This window comes from Actinia tenebrosa, unplaced genomic scaffold, assembly GCF_029948245.1.
Source record: "Actinia tenebrosa isolate PJP-AT-01 unplaced genomic scaffold, QUT_ActTen_1.0 PGA_scaffold15__27_contigs__length_11533743, whole genome shotgun sequence".
NCBI classification, from domain to species: Eukaryota; Metazoa; Cnidaria; class Anthozoa; order Actiniaria; family Actiniidae; genus Actinia; species Actinia tenebrosa.
The window spans coordinates 1686798-1708042 of NW_028292575.1; the positions used below are offsets into that span (position 1 = coordinate 1686798).

Sequence of the window (21245 nt, forward strand, 5' to 3'; positions counted from 1 at the left end):
TAACTCAATAGAGCGAAGGCATTTCACCCGTGAAATAAAAAATACTAGTCAACGTGTAATAGTCAAATAGACACACACAAAAAAAACAATGGAATTAGGGTCTACTAAAGTGTGTTAGTCTAACATCTATTGCACGGGTTTAATGACTTCACTCTAGCAGCGTGCTATTGAGTTATTTTTTATCCTAAAAGAAAGATGAATACCTTTCTCTTTTTGATTACTTACTGTATTCGTTATACGATCTATTTTTGCACGAAAATAATGATTCATGCATACCTTTTCGTCCAAGGCTACGTATACACCATCACGTACCCAAGTGATTGAACTCAGTCAAAAATGGCCGGGGGCTATTATATACGGTCTACCGTCTGCTTTAGCACGAATACTGATAATGCCGCATCGACAATGATAAAACCAAGCATGCACCTTCTAGTAGCTTGGATCACTTTGCTTTTCCTATTGATGGTTTTCACAGCCGCCATGTTGGATAAATATAACAAAAAAATCGTCATTAGTCTTCTTTGTTATATCATCCAACATGGCCGCCATGTCTTTTGTTATTTAATTCTCTTGCGAATGATTGAACACCAGCAAGAAGTAAAACCCGTCTTTATTTTTTATTTTTTCTAAACTCTGTCAAAAGGTTCTATGCATGTACTCTTTCAAAAATCGTGAAATCTTTTTAGAACTTCGTGCAAAAGTTGAGGGTTTTTTCCTCTTACAGTTCGAAACGTGTCATATGCCTTAATCAAATGTTGATAGCTGCCATGTTAATTCAGGGGTTTTTCAAGCACATGCACGACCGTGAGCTCAAATCGAACGTTTAATAGTAGAAATGTGTTATTAAAACATTGAACTAGGAAATTCAACGTTAAAAAAACTACATTTTAAAAACATTTTAATGAAAAGAAGACGTTTCGACGTTTACATAACGTTATTGTCAAGTTAGGCCCCGTCCACACGTATCCGGAAACTTTTGTAACCGTATCCGGAAATTTTACGAAAACGGATACGTGTGTACGGTGAAAACGATTCGAATACGCTGCTTGTGGACGGATACGTGTGGACGGGGCCTTAAATATGAATAAGAAAATACGAATCATATATATATATAATATACACCCGATCTCAAAAATTCTGACATTTATCGGATATATATACTTATATATATGTCCCTATTTTTCTTTTGTCTTGCCTGGATTAGTATATACGGTTGAGCTTTACACAGCAATGACCTATTAAATATGTTCATATAAGAAGAAGGGAATAATTATCTTATCGTGGAATGGGGTTGCCTTTGTTCAAGATCAGTAAGTAAAACAGTTAATAGCCTTTTTTGTGCTACTCTCATGGGGGAATTAAGGCCCCGGCCAATTTTTGTATCCGCAAATTTTTTTTTTGCGGATACGAAAATGTTCGCGTGCACACGCAGCGTATTCGAATCGTTTTCGAATCGTTTTCACTGTCCACACGTATCCGGAAATTTCTTGATCCACCCTGATGCACGCAAGTGCCTAGTCCTTTGACGGATAGTTTTTCATATTGAGCATGCGCAAAATCGTGTTTACGTCAGCGTATTCGAAAATTTACGGATACGACCGTCCACACGTATCCGTATTCGGAGCGTATTGGAAAATTTCCACTCTAGATACAAAAATTTCCGGACACGTGTGGACACTCTTGAAACATCAATGATTTTGTATTGTCTAACTACTCTATTTACTGTAGAGCGGATGCAATTAAACCGTGAAATGAAATCAAACTAAATACTAACTAAAAGTATCTATTTAGTGACTTTCTACTTTTCATTGTTTGTTTTTGACTTTGTACTATTCATTGTTTCACGATTTATTTATATACACTTGATTGCAGAAAGGTTGTAGTATACATTTATACAGATACATTATGAGATGCAAGATATCAAATGAGACGAAGAACGTAAAACATGCTTAAATACGATTGCTTAACCACTACATTTTGTGGAAAATACTTTCAGTTAATCATTTAATATACAAAACCTTACTGGCAAAGATAAATTAAATTTAAAATCTGTCATTGTTTTCCCCATTGCTCTTATATAAATTATTGCAAGTTAGTTTTCCCATAGAAGCCGGTGTTTCGAATTACGAGGAACAACAAATAACCATAAATGCCTCCTCATACGTCACAGCATTAGCATATGGCGTGGAAAAACCTTCATAACTTCAAGAAGCCGCACTCAAACTATGTAATTTTTCCGGGCTTTTCCACATCTTACCACATGTAGAATCAATACTGAGAATATTGTCAGAGGGGTGATAGGCACTTTAACACAAATTGTATGACTCATTTATTAATAATTTTTAATTTGCTTTTTTTATTCTTGCAGATTATTTTTTTACTCTTGTTTACATAGCCTTAAAAAAAAAAAAAAAAAAAAAGTAAAGAAAAGAAAAGAAAAGCTGAAAAGCAATCATATTTTATCGATAATGAAACGACGAAAACCAAGAACCAGGAAAGAGTTTATTCTTAAGAAAATATTGTAGCGATAGAAAGATGGTGAGACTGAATCTAATAGAACTGAAATAATTAATGCTTATTTTCAATTAGATGCAGGGGGCGGAAGCTAAAAATCTTTGGGGGCAGGGGGGTGCATTGCACAAATCTTTGGGGGGAGCACTGAAGATAATATTTTATTGTGGTAATGACAATGTTTTGTTTGATTGCAGACGCATATATTTTGGGGTGGGGGGGGGGGGGGGGTATGTGCCCCCGGCCCCCCGGTTCCGCCTTCCCTGAGATGTCGACATGTCAGACAGTAAAATTGATTCGATTCTGATGCAATTGATTTTGATAGACATTCAAAATATAAATGTGGGAAAAATCCCTGAACTTCAGTCAGATTAAATAAGACTTTAAGTCGAGAATGATGCATGTAGCCTGTTTTGTCCTCTTAGCGCTCACTGTGGTCCTTTCCACAGCAGAAGCTGCCACTGAAAAGAAAGGTAAGGGATTGAATTAATCAATTAACTTTTGGTATTTGGTAATATTTGCTAAAGTCGTGTTTCTTTCTCACCCTCGTTCCCTTTATGTTTTTCTTTGCTATTTGAAATGCTATCATTTCCTTTCTCCCTAAAACTCTACTCTTCAGTACCATACGAATGATCAAAGTATTCTTCTCGCGATAGAGAAACGAATGGTCTTAAATGGTCTTAAATATAATCGGTTCATAGTTCCAATATTGTTGCATAGTTCCGAGTTTTGTTTATTCTTTTCCTTCTTCTTTTATTCTATTTTCATTGCTCTCTCTCTCTCTCTCTCTCTCTCTCTCTCTTCACTTTCAAAGTCCTGTGATACTTGTCCTTTCTAGGTGAGTTAAAGGGCGTTATCGCTAGAGTACACTCTCCTCAGTTCCAAAGTAATGCATGTTGATTCGAGGGTCATTCGCAGAGTTTTTTTATTAATCTGTTTTCCTCCCTCCACTATCCAAAAAAAACCACCTGAACGAAACTTTCAAACTCCATCTACAAGTATTATTTAGTATCATATCTTTGTTTAACGGTTTTGAATGAAAAGACATGAATAGAGGATATTACATGGGCGCGCGGAGATACGAAATTTATCTTCGAGTGTTGAAAAGATCTCTCACGAGTGAGCGCAGCGAACGAGTGTGAGATTTTCAACACGAGAAGATAAATTGCGTATCTCCAAGCGCCCATGTAATATTCTGTTTATTATATGATTATCAATGAAGTGTGTTTTGGCTTTTTCAGACAATTATTTCCGTGTATTTTTGAATAGCCATCGCAATGGTGTTATTTTCACACGTGAAAATAACATGTTATTTTCACGTGTGAAGATATCAATTTTTCGAAATAGAGAAAAATAGATATTTCATTGGTAATTATATAATAAATATGGATACTATTCAAACAAAAAATCTTATTCTCAAGTGAATAACACGTGTTGAAAACATTCATTTGCACCAAACGAACAAGGTTGTTTTTATGTTTTGCATGTCATTAAGCATGATCTATTGCATCACCACACTACCGCTTACTTATTTACCGGACTCGGTGCCGTATGTTAAGGAGTTGTGATTTATTGATTCTCTCTAGCTTATACTTTGAGGGTTTTTGTCTCTATTCTCTGTTTTTCATCTACTCTGACATTTCCATTCTATAGAATATGGACTGCCTGAGGGAGCAGAAAAACGCATTATAAACGGGGTAAACGCAAGGCCTAATGAAGTTCCATGGCAAATCTCCCTTCGTTACAATGGTCGACACAATTGTGGAGGATCTCTTCTTTCCTCACGATGGGTACTGACCGCTGCTCACTGTGTTGATAAGGACCGGAATACACGAGCATACACTGTGCATTTAGGTAAGTTAAGTGCGTACGTTGAGTTACGATAGAGTTTTTTTCTGAACGTCAACGTTCTCCAGTTAGTTATAATCATTCCAACAATTTTAAAATGTTTAACAGCAAGTTGCTATTGAATTGTAATGAAAGTATGCACTGAAACGTTTTTTACGTTGTCTAAGTTTATTTTTGTTTATAAAATAATTGGGATACTGCGCGCGCTATGATTGGTCGAAAACCATGTTTGATGAGAGTACCGAAACACGCTACCGTCATTTTTAATCTATCGCGTGCGCTCATTGGTCAGTTTGAATAAGACTGCACGTAGTGAGAATTTACTTAGACTTTGCTCTTTTCGATCTTTTCGCGCGTTTGTTATTTTATAAAACAAATCAAAAACAGTTTTCTGTGTTTGATACTCTGATCAAAACACTTGACATATTGAGAGAACACTCGAGAAGCTGGAAACCACGACGCGTAGCGTACGCTCCTCTCGTGTTCTCTGAACATCCCGCGTGTTTTCATCAGAGTATCAAACACGGAAAACTGGTTTTGATCTGTTAAATCAAATGATTATTTTGATGTAAGCGCTACCTTGTATATTTGGCACAAGCGTTCAAGGTGAACCTAAAACCTAAAACACTCCAAGAATATATAGAGGATATTACATGGGCGCGCGGAGATACGAAATTTATCTTCGAGTGTTGAAAAGATCTCTCACAAGTGAGCGCAGCGAACGAGTGAGAGATTTTCAACACGAGAGGATAAATTTCGTATCTCCAAGCGCCCATGTAATATTCTGTTTATTATATAATTATCAATGAAGTGTGTTTTGGCTTTTTCAGGCAATTCTTTTCGTGTATTTTTGAATAGCCATCGCAATGGTGTTATTTTCACACGTGAAAAAAAACATGTTATTTTCACGTGTGAAGATATCAATTTTTCGAAATAGAGAAAAATAGATATTTCATTGGTAATTATATAATAAATGGCTTTCTTACAGGTGCTCAGTACTCCTCTTCGTCTGTAGCTGGGGAACAGGTACTCATCTATTAGCATACTAAGCTATTAGCATGTTTTCATATCCTCAATTGAATGTCAAAAACCTAAAACACTCCAAGAACATATGGCTTTCTTACAGGTGCTCAGTACTCCTCTTCAACTATAGCTGGGGAACAGGTTCGTCGAGTTATCAGAATATTTGACCACTCGTACTTCAGTAGAAATCATTTCAAGCATGATGTCGCACTTATCCTGCTCGATAGCGCTGTTTCTTTTACGTCGACAATCAATAAAATCAGTCTGCCAGTACAAGGAAGCAGAGTTGCTGCTGGATCCAGGTGCCTCTTATCAGGTAAATAAGGTAGCGAACTATAGCAAAAAATACTGCTTGGGTATTGATAGGTTGCGAGCATTCCCAAGAGATTCAAAAGACATTGCGGCCATTATGGATCCTTTCATATTACATTCTGGGATTCTAAAACACGTTTTTAGCATTCTGGGGACTTGGCACACTTTTTGCAGCATTATTGTATGGACTTCATGCACGTTTTGCAGCATCACGGGGAAACAGTACACTTTTTTGTAGCATTGTGGGAACCTGCATTAGCATTATCATTGTGTGGACCTGGCACACATTTTGTAGCATAGTGGGGACCTAACACATTTTTTGTAGCACATATTGTGGGGACTTGGCACACTTTTTGTAGCATTGTGGGAACCTGCATTAGCATTATCATTGTGTGGACCTGGCACACATTTTGTAGCATAGTGGGGACCTAACACATTTTTGTAGCACATATTGTGGGGACTTGGCACACTTTTTGTGGCATTGTGGGGACTTCATCTGGCACACTTTTTGTCGCATTGTGGGGACTTGGCACAATTTCGTCGCATTGTGGGGAAAACGTTTTGGGGCATTTTTTGAGCATCATTGTTAATACTTATTTATTGATAACTATCAATAATTATTAATTATAAATTGCTATTATTATCATTGATATCAATAATTATTATACATTTATTAAATCAATAATGTAGGTTGGGGACGAACCTATGCTGGTGGACCTTCGGCTAGAATTCTCCAAAAAGCCTATCTTCCCATCGCTGACCCTCTTCAGTGTCAACGAAGGAATAACTATTTAATACAAGTGGACCACAACACTATGCTGTGTGCAGGTGGGCAAGGCTTAGCAGGTGGTTGTCAAGGAGACAGCGGTGGACCATTAGCATGTTATGAGGGAGGCAAATGGGTTCTTCGGGGTGTTGTCAGTTGGGGACATGAAAAGTGCTACACAAGTCATTACACTGTTTTTGCAAGAGTGAGTACCTTTGTTAACTGGTTGCGCCACACTGCTTCAAGTGCCGGTTAAAAGGTAAGCAAAATATGTCGTTTTACAGAAATTATCCTACTTTGTAAACAGCTCTTTTGAGATGCGTCATTGAGTAACGCTATCTTTGAGTCACGAACTTTAGTCAGTCACGCATTGTTGAGTAACACAATTTAAAATATCATGTTACCTTGAGTTGACCAATCATTTAGCCAAGATATCTTTCGAGTCACAAATTTTATAGAGGTTTTGCACCATCACGTGCACAATCCCATAATACAGCTTGAGCTGCATGTGGTTAGATGGCAGAACAATAATATCCCTTTGCTCTTGGGATTTGAATTCTTTCTTATGTAAAACGATTGTATTGTTCCTGTCATCTAATATGGCTGCCGTCACGTGATGATGCAAAAACTCATCCGGATGCTGTCCTATTGACTAACGCATTCTCTTGACTTATGCATTATTTAGCACCGCTATATTTTGTTTATCAATTTGAATTGAATCAAGCATTATTGAGTAATACATTTGATGCGCATTCACCGCGTATCGCTATATTTTCTTTCACGAATTTTGCCAAAGTCATACATTTTTGAGGAACGTATACGTATTTTTGAGTTGCGCATTTATTTAAGTGACACTATATTTTTCTTGGTCTTTTTTTAATTTGCGATTACTGAGTTTATAGTACACTCAACAAAATTACTCGACTCTGATTGGTCGAGAGGAGTACAATTATAGCGTTAATTGTACTCCGTAGGAGTACCGAATTAAGTCGCTATGGCAACACGGCCAAAACAATGTCAAAACAATTATTTTCTATCATTTTGTACTTAAAAAACATAAATAAGATTTTAAAGCCGTAAGAACTAATCTTTTTTATGCATTTCAGTTGCGCGATGCATTGACTGAAAATCATCCGCCAAATAGACAAAGATGAACGGCGTCGCTTTGCATTTTATTACTGAAATTTTGTTGAGTCAACTATAAACAAGAAATCACACGGTCTTCTCGTACAATTTGAAATTAATAGACACTAGCCTAAAGGCTCGTGTAATTACAAGAACTTTCAAAACATTACTCGTGTCTATTCATTTCCAAATTGTACTCGAGATAGTGCGATTTCCTATACTAATAATTATTTTGATGTTTTGGAAAGCATGCATTTTTTCTTTAATTTTTTTTATAATGTATGAAATTCCTTTCCAATTTCAGATAACTGATTGATTGACTGCAATCCATCATAGTTAATAATATCAACTATGAATCCATTGGTGAGGAAATACTTTGTCGGCCAAAAATAATTTAAGATAAGGTAAAATAAAGTCAATTGGTATTAAATAGATAAGGTAGTTAATAAAAATAAAAAAATAAAATAAAAGAAAGAAACCAATGTTATTATCACAATAAATGACAAACGCAATGAAACATCACCATGTCTTATTTGTTTTACAGTAGAGTTTTCTACACAGCTACTTCTCATTTATAGATAAATATATTAGAAACTCCTCGCCTAGATTCACAGACACGGGTAGCCTTCAATTTTGATCTGCGCGTCACATTCCAAACAACCCTCATCTGTTTCATCACTAGTACATCCACTATAAACAACAGCCGATTGCACTTACTGCAAATTCATTCAAAATAGCATCCATGACTCTGAAAAGATCGCGGCACGAACGTGGTCGTGACACGGCAAGGCAAACGACAGACCAATAACATTGCACGAGAATTTTTCTTTCCATCCAATCAAATTCCCGAAACACGGCACGAACGCGGCACAGACACGGTCATGGCGACAATTAAGGTCTCCATTTCCAGAAGCTCAAAACAGTCACTGCCTTGTAAAAAAGAACCATGGAAAACTTTAAAAGCAATTTATTATATATACGATTGATTTGTTAGCTTTAATTTTGTGATGGAGTACCGTTTCCGTCGTCTCCTTTATCTTCGCAGATTTGCTTTTTTCTTTTGTGTCCCCAGTATTTGTCGTAAGTGTCCTCCAAAATTAGCTATTTGATTTCAATTGATAGAAGTTGAACTTTTTTCACTTTATTTAGCGGTTTTTGTGCAAAGTTTAACCCGGAAATAGGTCACAACTTCAAAACTCTTTTGGCATAGCTAACCCTGATGGTGATCTTGATCTCGTGATGTGTCTATTTATATTATTCTTGGGGGAAAAAAACAGTCGGGTTAATTTGGTATGTACATGTCGATGCACGCAGGCGATTTACACGCACCGCTAGCTCTCTGAGTATGTCTGATACCATGCGGAGCATACTAAAACCTCATATAGAGAAAATAGAGAAAGAATTAACGTGTTTTACTTGTGAAGAATTGTTCACAGATCCAAAGATTCTTCCATGTTTGCACAAATTCTGCTTAAAATGTATTACTCTGGTCCTAGAGAGTGGGGAAACCCAACATTTTGAATGTCCTATTTGCAAGGCGAGGATATACGTGCAAGATGGTGATGCATCAAAGCTACCTTCGTCATTCTACGACAACGCTCTGCTACGACTACTCCAGAATATGAAAAACGAGTCCTTTCCATTGCAGAAAGGGTTGACTGAGTGTGAAAGTTGTAGCAAGCCGGAATCCTTGGTGGCATTTTGTCCTCAGTGTGATGGTTTGATATGTGAAGAATGCGTCACACTCCACAAAGCAATCAAGCAACTTCGCAAAGATCACCAACCAACAATGCTTGATGACTTCGGACAAGAAAGTGTCTACAGTTTCGTCAAGAATGAAATGTTGTGCAAAGAAAAGTCCCACGAGAAAAATAAGCTGGAATACTTCTGCCAAGAAGATAGTTGTAAACAAAGTGTATGTCAAAAATGTGCTATCTTGTATCATCAAAACCATCGTATGCAGATCCTAGAGGAAGCTTCTGAGGAATTCAAGCGAGCCCTACAAGTAGACACGAATCAAGTCAAACAGCTGAGAGAAAAATATAACGAAGAATTAGAACAATCTAAGACAAATTTGGAGAGAATTCAATGCGAAATTGAAGTCGCAAAAAAAGAGGTTCACGACACTGTGCAAGCTATTTTTAAGATGGCAGAGGATCACGAGAGCACAATTTGTCAGGCCTTAGATGATCTTTTAGAGGATCAAAAGCTAGCGAACGATGATGAACAAAGGGATGTCAACGAAGAATTACTAAAGACACAAGAGTTTGAGCTTTACTCTAAAATCATAGCCGAACGAAGTCTGAGCCTAGAGATTATTGAAAGTAAGGAAGTACTACAGCACAGAAGTCAGACGTTATTGGAGACACCTTCAATTTTATGTAACAAACCAATCCAACGTAACGCGACGGTGCGTTACGTGACAAGTCCTCAAGTCAAGAAGTTGTTTCAAGACATTGGTTATATTGTGGTAACCGTGACGGCCCCAACACAGTGTACAATTGAGTCATTGCAAGATGTAAGGTGCGGCTTTGTGAACGAGTTTAACATCATCACGAGAAATGCAGATGGAAAAGTATGTCCCACAAGAATCGAGTCTATCGATGTTAGAATCAAAGATGTGGAAGGCAACGAGGTGGAAAAGAAAGTGTCTGAAGAGCAAACTGGAAAATACCGTGTGAGTTATAAAGCAGAGAAAGTGGGAAGGTACGAAATACTGGTGAATATTGCAGGCAGTCCCATCAAAGACTCACCTCATAATGCATATTCACTAGATTTTACTTACGTGAAAAAATTTGGCGAAGAGGGACATGGGCAGGGACAGCTACACTATCCAAGGTCAATAGCACTAAAAGAAAATGAAGAGATAGCTGTATCGGATGGAGGTAATAACCGTGTTCAAATATTCAACCTTACTGGGAACTTTTTGAGGGAGTTTGGCAAGAAATGGATGGGAGAAGGAAAGCTATTCAAACCAAATGGAATTGTCATTATTGAAGATAGAATCTTTGTTGCTGACCAGCCAGAGAGTAAAGGCAGAATACAAGAATTTGACAATAACGGTACTTACGTACAAACTCTCTACAGACCTGACAAATGGTTTTTACCGAGTGGAATGTGCGTTAACGATGATAAAAATATCGCAGTGTGCTGCGAAGGAAATGAAATAATTGGCATCAAACCAAGCATCAAGGTGTTCAGTAAACAAGGAGATTTAGTTCATGAGTTTGATACGCCTGACAATAATGAACAGCCTCGGTACATCACCTATGGAAACGGCAAGTACTTCGTATCTTATTTGAACAAAAGCTGTGTTCATGTTTTTGATTCAAATGGAGTCCTCTTGTACAGCTTTGGTGAAAAGGGGAAGAAGGATGGCCAGTTCGATAGTGTCGGTGGACTGGCTGTTTATGGTCCAGACATGATTCTTGTCTGTGATATGAATAATCATCGTGTTCAACTTTTCACACAAGAAGGTCAGTTTATAAAGTCATTTGGTAGCCATGGTTCAGGTGTTGGTCAGATGTATTGTCCAGTAGACTTGGTAGCTACAAATGATGGTCGAGTGTTTGTGCTGCAGTGTGGTAGTAAACAAGTACAACTATGGCATTGAGAAAACTGAGTTGCTTGTGATTCTCTTGTCGTCAACTGAGAAAATAGACATGCTATCAGTCCTGGCATGTGATTGGAGACAAAGAAAACCTGAGTGAGCTGTTGAATAATCGTCAATGAACTTAACAAACAAACGAAAAATCATTTTTTAAAGTGCCTATCACCCTTCTGACAATATTTACAGTATTGATTCTACATGGGGTAAGATGTCGAATAACCTGAAAAAAATTCATAGTTTGAGTGCAGCTTCTCGTAGTTATGAAGGTTTTTCCATGCCATATGCTAATGTTGTGACGTATGAGGAGGCATTTATGGTTATTGTTGTTCCTTGTAGTTCGAAACACCGGCTTCTATGTGAAAAATAGCTTGCAATAATTTCTATAAGAGCAATGGGTGTAGGGACCAGACTTAGACACGCGTAACTCAGTTTTCATTTAATTCGTAACGACTCTCATTACATCTCGTCATCGAAGACTTTGTACAGTTTATGACCTTTGTATGGTTTATACGCTATTGTACGGTTCTACAACGAGAAAGTTATATTCTTAACATAAGACTTACAAATCTGAACGTAAGAAAACCGGAATTTACCTCAAGTTTGGCCTACAATAATGACTTTAGATCCTCTAACGTCCTTGCTACGTTCTTGTTACGTTCTTGTTACGTTCTTGCGCATGGCGAACTATGTTACCGCTGACCATATCTTACACCGCCCCCCAAAAGGGCATTGACCCTTTTTACCTTACCAAAAAAAAACGGTACTTATGATACTTATATAACAGTAACTTAACTATCTTAATTTTTTTTTTTTCCTAGTACGTGTATTCACGCTTGTTATTTCATGGGGTATCATCAGAATCCTCCTGTTGTTCCAATAGGCTCAGCTTCCTGATATCTCTTTCGTAGCTTCCTTTGGCGGTACGCACCAAAACTCTTCGTACTACTCCTAGGTTATCAGGATATGTCTCCATAATGCGTCCTAGGGGCCATTGTCCTCGTTGAAGGCTGTCGTCTTTGATCATTACCAGATCACCTTTCAACACGTTCTTCTGTTTCTTGAGCCATTTCTGCCTTTCCTGCAGCGTTGGAAGGTATTCGGCTACCCAGCGCTTCCAAAACGAATCTGCTAAACTTTGGGCCAGCTTCCATCTTTCCCTTGCCGCGATGTTATCGTCGTTCGGGCATGGCGTAGCACATGAGTTCGGTCTGAGAAGCAAAAGGCTGTTTGGCGTCAATACCTCCATGTCCTTAGGGTCATTTGAGACGGCTGTTAGCGGGCGATCGTTTATGATCTTCTCGACTTCACACAGTGTCGTCGACAGCGTTTCGTCATCAAGTAGTTGATTTCCGACTGTGGCTCTAAGAATTCTTCTGGTTGAACGGATCATCCGTTCCCAAACGCCTCCAGTATGACTAGCGGATGGTGCGTTGAAATACCATTGGATTTCTTTCTCTCTCAATCTTTCGCGTATCTTCTCTTGGTTCCATTGTTTCAGGGCTTCTTTGATCTCCGACTCGGCTCCTCGGAAGTTGCTCCCGTTGTCACTGTACAGTTCAATAGGTGCGCCTCGTCTGCTAACAAATCTGCATACTGCTTGGATGAATGAGTCCGACGTCAGATCGGAGGAAACTTCTATGTGCACAGCGCGTACACTCAAACAGGTAAAGATACATCCATACCGCTTAGCAGTCCCGCGTCTGTATTTGACGTGTAATGGACCGAAGTAATCTACACCGGTTGATGTAAATGGCGGTCTACCAGGGGTCACTCGAGCTTTCGGCAACGGTGCCATTATCTGTGTTGGAGTTTGCTGACTTTGACGACGGCACGGTACACATGAGTTCAAAACTCGCCGGACAGTAGATGGTCCCTTTATTATCCAAAACTTCTTCCGTATCGCCGCCAACGTTTGGTTACGACCAGTATGGCCATTATGCTTGTGGTAATGTCTGATAATCATACTCGTTACATGATGACTGGAGGGTAATATAGCTTGGTGCTTGTGGGTTTCGTCTAGTGGGGCGTTTGTCAAACGACCACCTACTCGTAAGACTCCATTCTCTGTAATCGGGCTCAGGTTTTGAAGACGATCATGTACGATCTTTGCTCCATGTTTAGTACGCATCTTGGTTGGTGCTGATGGAAAGGCCTCTTTCTGCACTAGCTTGATCACCTCAACTTCTGCTTCCGACATTTCATTCACCTTTAATGGTTCTGAAGATACTGCAGGATGTTTTGTCTTGTTGAAGTGCCACATCAGATATCGCTTGTAGCGTAGGAGCCATGCAACCATTTTACATAGTCGGTACCAACTTGACCAACGATGCAGAAGCTCATCTAAGGAAGTGGTAACATTCTTGACATCAACATTCGCTTTGACTTGAGCGTACATTTGTGCTTTGCTTCCCTTTACTTCAGCATCCTCGTCTCCTATCTCTTGCTCGTTGTCTGGCGATGACGGCCAGTAATCTTCTTCCCTTTGTAAAAACTCTGGACCATTGAACCATTTGCACATCTCCTTTTCGTCGTTGACTTTAATGCCTCTTGAAGAGAGATCAGCAGGGTTACTTTCCGTCGGTACATGACGCCATTGTTCTGGAGAAGATGCATCGTGGATTATTTGTAGCCTGTTAGCTACAAATGTATGAAAACGCTTGGATACATTTCGAATATATCCGATAACGATAACAGAGTCTGTCCAAAATACAACACGGTGTATTGGCATTTGTAGCTCTTGGCGTATCTGCTTGTTGACCTTTACTGCCAGGGTCGCCGCTGACAATTCTAGTCTTGGTATAGTTATTGTTTTTAAGGGAGCCACTCTTGACTTTCCCATGATCAGGGTACAATGAACATTGTCTTCGATGTCGACCAAGCGGATATACGACGCTGTGCCATAACCTTCTGCAGAAGCGTCGGCAAAGTGATGTAGTTCTGCACGTCGTATCTCTTTCAAGGTTGGTGACTTGTAACAGCGTGGAATTTGTACTTCCATCAGTTTCTCGACCGTTTTCTTGATTTCTGCCCACTTCTTAAGACATCCTTCTGATAGGCTTGCATCCCAGTCGTGATTGAGGCGACACAGCTGTTGTAACATCATCTTCGCGGGGAGAACAAATGGTGCCGCTAAACCTAGCGGGTCGTAAATAGATGCGACGAATGACAAGATACCTCTTCTTGTGCTGCTCGTTTCCTTTCCTTGACGGAATCCTAGCATGTCTCTTTCAACGTCCCATTGAACGCCTAAAGCTCTTTCGACAGGCAACTTTTCCATATCGAGACTGACTGACCTTGCTCTTTCCATAGACGGTACTGCTGATAGAACTTCTCTTTCATTGGAAACCCACTTGGTGAGCCTAAAACCTCGTTTTGCTAGTAAAGAGGTAAGTTCTTTGACAAGTGAAATTGCTTCATTTACATTTGCAACCGATTTGAGGCAGTCATCCACGTAAAAGCTGTTGTTGATTGTTTCGATCGTCTGGACACTGTATTCTTCTCTACTATCTTCCGCTGCCTTGTGGAGTGCGTAAGAGCAGACGCTTGGTGACGACGTCGCCCCAAACAAGTGAACGTTCATGTTATACTCCTCAGGCTCGCCTTGAAGATCTCCATTTGGCCACCATAAGAAACGCAACGCGTTCCGGTCACTTGGTTGTACATAAACTTGATGAAACATCTGCTCGACGTCTGATAAGAATGCCACACGTTCCTTTCGGAAACGTAGTAACACTCCAACCAACGAGTTCGTATTATCCGGACCTTGCAGCAGCTGCTCGTTTAACGATGTTCCGTTGTAAGATGCCGCACAATCATAGACAACTCTGACCTTTTCGGGCTTTTGTTGGTGCATCACGGGATGGTGAGGTAGGTACCACCGGGGACTTGTTCGGTTACTTTGTTCCTTGTGATCGCTTGCTTGCACTTTCTCTGCGTGACCTCGCGATATATACTGTTCCATGGTTTCCGTATATTTCGTTAACAGCTTGTGGTCTTTTAAAAGACGTTTCTTTAGTAACATGAGTCGTGTTTCTGCCATTGACTTGTTGTCTGATAACTGTGGTCGCTCGTACTTCCACGGCAATCCTATTTGGTAGTGTCCATTAACGAATTCTACCGTTTTGTCCATTATCTTCTTGGCACGTTGGTCTTCTACTGAGAGGCACTCTCGAACTTCCGCAGTGCATTCAGAGAACTCGGAATTATACATGCGCACAAAGTCGTCGTGTATGTTCGTTAAGACTGGTTCCGATTCATTACATCCTATCGATTGATCAACATGGATGTAGTTCATACTTGCTCTTTGCCTGCTTCCCTTTCTCAATGGTCCAGTCACCGTCCATCCTAATAACGTTCGCAGTGCAAAGGGCTCTCCCTTCTTTCCACTTCTAACTTCCAAAGGACATAACGCTTCGGGCACGTCACTACCGATTAGCAATGTTATCTTCTTGTCTATTAACTCTGGCAAGTCAATGTCCTTCATGTGATTCATCTCACTGACATCCTGTTTGACAACAACGTTCTCTTCAGTGATAGGCAGTCGGTTGGTCGTCCAGACGTTCATTATTCGTACACCCTTTTCAGTTGACACTCCAGTGACGTCTAAACTTAGCTGTCTTCCGTTGTTTTCTTGATCACCCGTCATAGTAGACAGAATGAACCGCACCGGCTCTCCTTTTATTCCAAGATCATCAGCAAGACTTTGCAGGCACATTGACGTATCGGATCCGTCGTCCAAGAAAGCATACGTTTCTACCTCTCGATCGCCGTTGGGAGCCTTTACTTTAACAGGGATAACCTTCAAACTCACCAGACGTGAGTCAGTCCTTAATGCGTTATTGTGGGCTACATTCGCAGTCCTAGAGTGAACCGTGCTTGGTGACTTGGTTGTTGCAGAACTGTTGTCCGTCTCACTCTTTGTTTCTTCACGTGGTACTATTTTATCACTAGAAAGGCTTGGTTGACTACGTGGTCGTTGTTCATTCACCAGAGCTGTGTGAAGTAAAGGGTGATGGTTACCTTTACATCCTCCTTCGTTGCATGCTCTCGTTTTTCTGCAGTTCTTCGCCACGTGACCCCCTTTAAGACACTTCCGACAGAGTTCCCGTTCCGACGTCACGTCCATACGTTGCTTTCCCGTCTTTTCACGAAAACTTTCACACTGATCGAGATAATGTTCCTTGCCGCATAGAGGACAGTGGGGTCGCCAGGTTTTGATTTGTGAGGCCTTTTCTTCGGAGTGATTCTTGTTTGACGTCGTAGCGAGCGTAGTCACCTTAGCAGCTGGACCACCATAGGCTCTAGTTTTTATCTTCACGTCTCTGTCAGCTCTGTTATCTTGAATCAATTGACCAAAGTAAGTGTTTGCTACGGTAGCTCGTTGCTCGATGAACTTCGCTAGATGTAAAAACGTGGGAGTTAGTCCTTGATCATAAATTTGACTGGCCCTTTCAGCCCACTTTGCCTTCAACGTAATTGGTAGACGATTTACGACCTTTCCTAGAGTGTCCAAAGAATTCAAGCTTGATTCAAGTCCGAGCTCACTCGATCCCAGTAGACAGGTCTCCATATCGCGAGAGAGCTGTGATAACCTTTCACTTTCCGTTATTTTGATGCATGATCCTTTAACGACTTTGTCTAGAAATGCTTTCGATACAACATGAGTTCGACCAAAGTTCTTCTTTAAGATATCCTTTGCTTTACAGTAACCTTCACTTGGTGGCATCATCACACAATGTTCAATCGATTCTCTAGCTTTGCCCTTGCAGAATTGAATTAAGTAGCTTAGTCGATCACTGTCATGTGTCTCTCTTCCTTCGATGTTTATCTCAAAGTTTTTGATGAACAATGGGAACATCAGTGGATCTCCATCGAATGACATGTATCCTCTCTTGGGCATGCTCAATGTCCTGACAACTTCATCCATTGTCTCTTGTTGTTTTCGTAAAACGTTAAAAACTGTAGAAGTGTTCGTGGTGTGTGCCGACCGAATGTCGCCGTCTGTTCGATCTTGAAGAAAATCATAATCAGTTTCATTGCTGAACACTTGGCCTTTGTGACTCTCATCTGATCTAAAGGATTGATCGCCGTCTTCGCTATACACGTGCGACTCATTAACTTCTCGCTCTACATCTTCTAACTTAACTTTGGGGTTTACATCAACGTGTTTAGCTTCAGGCTTCACTTCCACGTGCTTTACCTCAGGTTTCACATCTACGCGCTTAATTTCAGGGTTTACGTCAACGTACTTAGCTTCAGACTTTACATTCGCGTGTTGAACTTTAGGCTTTACATCCACGTGCTTACCTTCGGGGTTCACATCCACGTGCTTAACTTCGGGGTTTACATCCTCGTGCTTAACTTCGGGGCTTACATCCCCGAACTTAACTTCGGTCTTTACGTCTACGTGCTTAACTACGGGTTTCACATCCACGTACTTAACTTCGGGGTTTACATTCACGTGCTCAACCTCGCGCTTTACATCCGCGTACTTAACTTTGGGGCTTACATCCACGTGCTTAACTTCGGGCTTTACGTCCATATGCTCAACTTCGAGCCTTACATCTACGTGTTTTACGTCAGGGCTCACATCCGTATGTTGAACTTTAGATGACTGAGAACATTCTTCGAGATAATCGAGTATTTTGACTATTTTCTCACCGTCACTTTGTATTGGTAGGTCGAGAAATTCGTTTTGCGATCCATCACTATCTATTTCGTCCACCACCCGCATGTCTATCTCAGCCTCTTCGATTTCTGTTCGAAGTCGGTGTTCTTCTAGTTTCTTCTCTAGCTCCTTCCTCTCATCCAGCCGCTGCAATCGTAGACGTGCCTTCTCCAACTTAGCCTTTGTAGATGCGCGACTGCGTGTTGAAGATCGACTGGACTTTGACGACATTCTACTGTAAGACTTGCGGCTCCATCTGTCGCCTTCTTCGGTTAAATTGACGGAAGCGAAGTGTTTAAACATGTGAGGTGATGGCACTACCGTCGTCGTTGTTAAATCTCTTGTCGCGGCTGGCACGGTAGCTTTCGAAGCTTGGTCATTAACAGTCGTCAGCCATTGTCCACACTTCAGTAAACACGCACCTCTCCGTTGAATCTCGTTGGTGTGTTCTTTGGTGAAGGTCTCTCTTTCGTGCAAATCCATTAGCTGCATCATTTTGTCATAAATCCTTGTCAGTTCTTTGAAGGTAGATTCCATTGTGTTCCTCTTTTCTTCAACTAAGTGTTTGTCTGATAGTTTAATTGCTCGGTCGATTTCGTTATAAATTCTTGTCAAGTGTCCTTTGTAACTACTATAGGATCTTTTGAAGCTTGTCAGTTTCTCTGAAAGTACTCCTTCCACGTCGTCATACGGTATGTTCGTAGTCCTCAGTCTTGGTGGTAGCATAAGTGTCTTTGATAATCCATAAATATCATGAACATTAATTGGAATCCCTGTGTTCAACGGCCCATGAAGATTGTTCCATGAATTTCCTGTTGATTCGTAGAAACTGTGTGATGGGATTCCTGTGGTACACCAATGAACATCGGTTGGCGGTATTCCTGTGGTCGGCGGGTGAAATTCGCTAGATGGAGTTCCTGTGGTCTCTGAACTAACATAAACATTAAGCGGTCGACCTTCGGCTCTTGACAAACCATTAACAGGAACATTACATGTTGAAATTGCCATAGCAGGGAATTCATAACTTCCTGAAATTCCAGTTGTAGTCGGCGAACCATAAACATTGACATTAATTTTTGATATGCTAGCGTTAACATTTCCACATACTTCGCTTATCGGGTTTTCAGACTCATCTTCGTTTGTTTCAGTTGACATGTCAACTCAGTAATTTCCATTCGTCGTAACGTAACAATTTTCAGCTCTTTATCACTAGTTTTCCATTTGCCTTTTACCTTAACTTTGGACGACTTGAGAACTTGATGTAGGGACCAGACTTAGACACGCGTAACTCAGTTTTCATTTAATTCGTAACGACTCTCATTACATCTCGTCATCGAAGACTTTGTACAGTTTATGACCTTTGTATGGTTTATACGCTATTGTACGGTTCTACAACGAGAAAGTTATATTCTTAACATAAGACTTACAAATCTGAACGTAAGAAAACCGGAATTTACCTCAAGTTTGGCCTACAATAATGACTTTAGATCCTCTAACGTCCTTGCTACGTTCTTGTTACGTTCTTGTTACGTTCTTGCGCATGGCGAACTATGTTACCGCTGACCATATCTTACAATGGGCAAAACAATGACGTATTTCAAATTTAATTTATCCGTGCCAGTAAGGTTTTGTATATTAAATGATTATTCCTCATACGTCACAACATTAGCATATGGCATGGAAAAACCTTTATAATTTCAAGAAGCCGCACTCAAACTATGAAATTTTTTCGGGCTTTTCCACATCTTACCCCATGTAGAATCAATACTTTGAATATTGTCAGAAGGGTGATAGGCACTTTAAATAGTTAGTCGTAACAAAATGGCGGAATCAAGGGTTTGAAAAAACATGTGATTTAATGGTATAGCTTTACCTTGAAACATGGGGGTCGGTCAAAAATTTAAAAAAATCGATTAACATCGTGAGATTCTATTTTGTTTCCATCATCAGGGGTTATATTTGCACGCAGCAAGTAGACTAAAGGGGTATAATGCTAAAAACTGAGGGTTGTATTCAATTGAGATAATCGTTTCAACTCAGTCTTGAATGATTTGATCAGTTTATTTTTTACATAAAATGAGTCTAAACATTATTTTTGATGAAAAGTCGACTTACGTTGGGGACACACGGTGCAACATTGCTCCCAAAAAATTTGAATCGGGGTGACACACGTTGCAACAAAATCACGCAACATCGCTTGTATCAACCTGCTATGCTAAGAAATTTGGTCAGCGAATATAAATTTGGTACAAGATGATTGGCTGGAAATTTCAAAATGTTGAGCAGCCAAGTTTACACGATGAAATTTGTTGCGTGCAATGTTGCAAGAGTAGAGCGCGATTCAACTTCAGATTTGTTGCATGAAATGCTGGGTGAAACAACTTTCAGTGGTAGACGCACGCTGCATACGGAACAGTCCTGTTGCGTTCAATGTTGCACCCCGTGTCTGCACTTTTCGGATGTTAAACAAAATGTGCCAGTTCTAAAACACTAGGTAAAATCTTATACTAAAGAAACAAAATAAATGAATTTGGGAGGCATTTTGGTAGAGCATGGTAGTAAAATGACGCCACCTTCTGGGCCTTTTCTCATATAGCGAACGTGGTGCATTGTGGTCTAGCTTCATTTGTCCATCATGCCTTATATGGTGTTATTTTGCTATATTTGATACATATATATTTGTGTAAAACACTCTGAAGAAGTATGCGATAGCTGGGCAAAAAGTGCAGATGAAATGTCTGAATGTCTGTTAAACAACTTGAAGAGCTCTAAGCGAACTAAGCTCCGCATACTGATGTTTGATTTGACATAATAAATTGTATTAAAAAATCCTGTCATATGAGTTAAATGATCATTGGGAGTGGTCGCTTACGAGAGAGAGAAAACAATTGAAAACATTGGGAAAAAACGACCGCGCTGGTTTTTTTCGTTTTTGTCTTTGTTTTTTGTTTTTTTCTGTTTGTTTGTTGTTTTTGTTGTTGTTGTTGTTGTTTGTTTGTTTTGTTTCCAGATGAGTGGGTGTCAAAATGCTTTCTACAAAACAATGCAACTGGAACTAAGCTAAAAGATCTTGGTCAAGAAAAATGAAATTTTTTAGAATATCCTGACTTTTAGATTTTTAAAACCGAGTAAAAAAATAAACGACTGCCCGAGTAACTGTACTTGGTATTTAATTAATATTTAATCTCAAAATATCCAAGTCAATCCCCGTGGCGCAATGGATTAGCGCGTTGGACTTCTAATTCAAAGGTTGTGGGTTCGAGTCCCACCGGGGATGTTTTATTTTTCTCCTGCAAAAAAAGGCACTCGCGCTTCCTTACTTATTCATACTTTTTATTAACTTCTGTTTATTAGAGTTATAAATTATTGTTCTTTGCGAACAA

General features: G+C 39.8%; 3 protein-coding genes and 1 non-coding gene across 4 annotated transcripts; 3 read left to right on the forward strand and 1 right to left on the reverse strand.

Moving 5' to 3' along the window:
* The first annotated feature begins 2840 nt into the window (after positions 1-2840).
* LOC116302839 (chymotrypsinogen A) lies at positions 2841-8107 on the forward strand. Its single transcript, XM_031712228.1, has 5 exons — positions 2841-2984; positions 4165-4365; positions 5486-5698; positions 6385-6719; positions 7890-8107. Exons 1-4 carry the CDS (start codon positions 2906-2908, stop codon positions 6714-6716), a joined length of 825 nt encoding a protein of 274 aa, XP_031568088.1. The 5' UTR covers positions 2841-2905; the 3' UTR covers positions 6717-6719; positions 7890-8107.
* An 835-nt stretch (positions 8108-8942) lies between these two features.
* Positions 8943-11793, forward strand: LOC116302834 (E3 ubiquitin-protein ligase TRIM71-like). Its single transcript, XM_031712221.2, has one exon. It carries the CDS (start codon positions 8943-8945, stop codon positions 11196-11198), a length of 2256 nt encoding a protein of 751 aa, XP_031568081.1. The 3' UTR covers positions 11199-11793.
* LOC148910808 (uncharacterized) lies at positions 11617-19017 on the reverse strand. The gene is made up of 2 exons (XM_089030333.1): positions 11789-19017; positions 11617-11720 (listed from the first exon to the last, which is right to left on the reverse strand). The coding sequence occupies exon 1, from the start codon at positions 19015-19017 to the stop codon at positions 12037-12039; it is 6981 nt and encodes a 2326-aa protein (XP_088886459.1). The 3' UTR covers positions 11617-11720; positions 11789-12036.
* A 2048-nt stretch (positions 19018-21065) lies between these two features.
* Positions 21066-21139, forward strand: Trnar-ucu (transfer RNA arginine (anticodon UCU)). Its single transcript has one exon. It is a non-coding gene; the product is annotated as a tRNA-Arg (tRNA).
* The last annotated feature ends 106 nt before the right edge of the window (positions 21140-21245 follow it).

Excerpts from the sequence above, each read along its gene's own strand:
- LOC116302839 (XM_031712228.1), top strand. The coding sequence starts at position 2,906 with ATGATGCATGTAGCCTGTTTTGTCCTCTTAGCGCTCACTGTGGTCCTT. Across the intron at positions 2,985-4,164 it reads AGCTGCCACTGAAAAGAAAG|AATATGGACTGCCTGAGGGA; the intron begins GTAAGGGATTGA and ends TCCATTCTATAG. Across the intron at positions 5,699-6,384 it reads ATCCAGGTGCCTCTTATCAG|GTTGGGGACGAACCTATGCT; the intron begins GTAAATAAGGTA and ends TCAATAATGTAG.
- LOC116302834 (XM_031712221.2), top strand. The coding sequence starts at position 8,943 with ATGCGGAGCATACTAAAACCTCATATAGAGAAAATAGAGAAAGAATTA.
- LOC148910808 (XM_089030333.1), bottom strand. The coding sequence starts at position 19,017 with ATGTCAACTGAAACAAACGAAGATGAGTCTGAAAACCCGATAAGCGAA.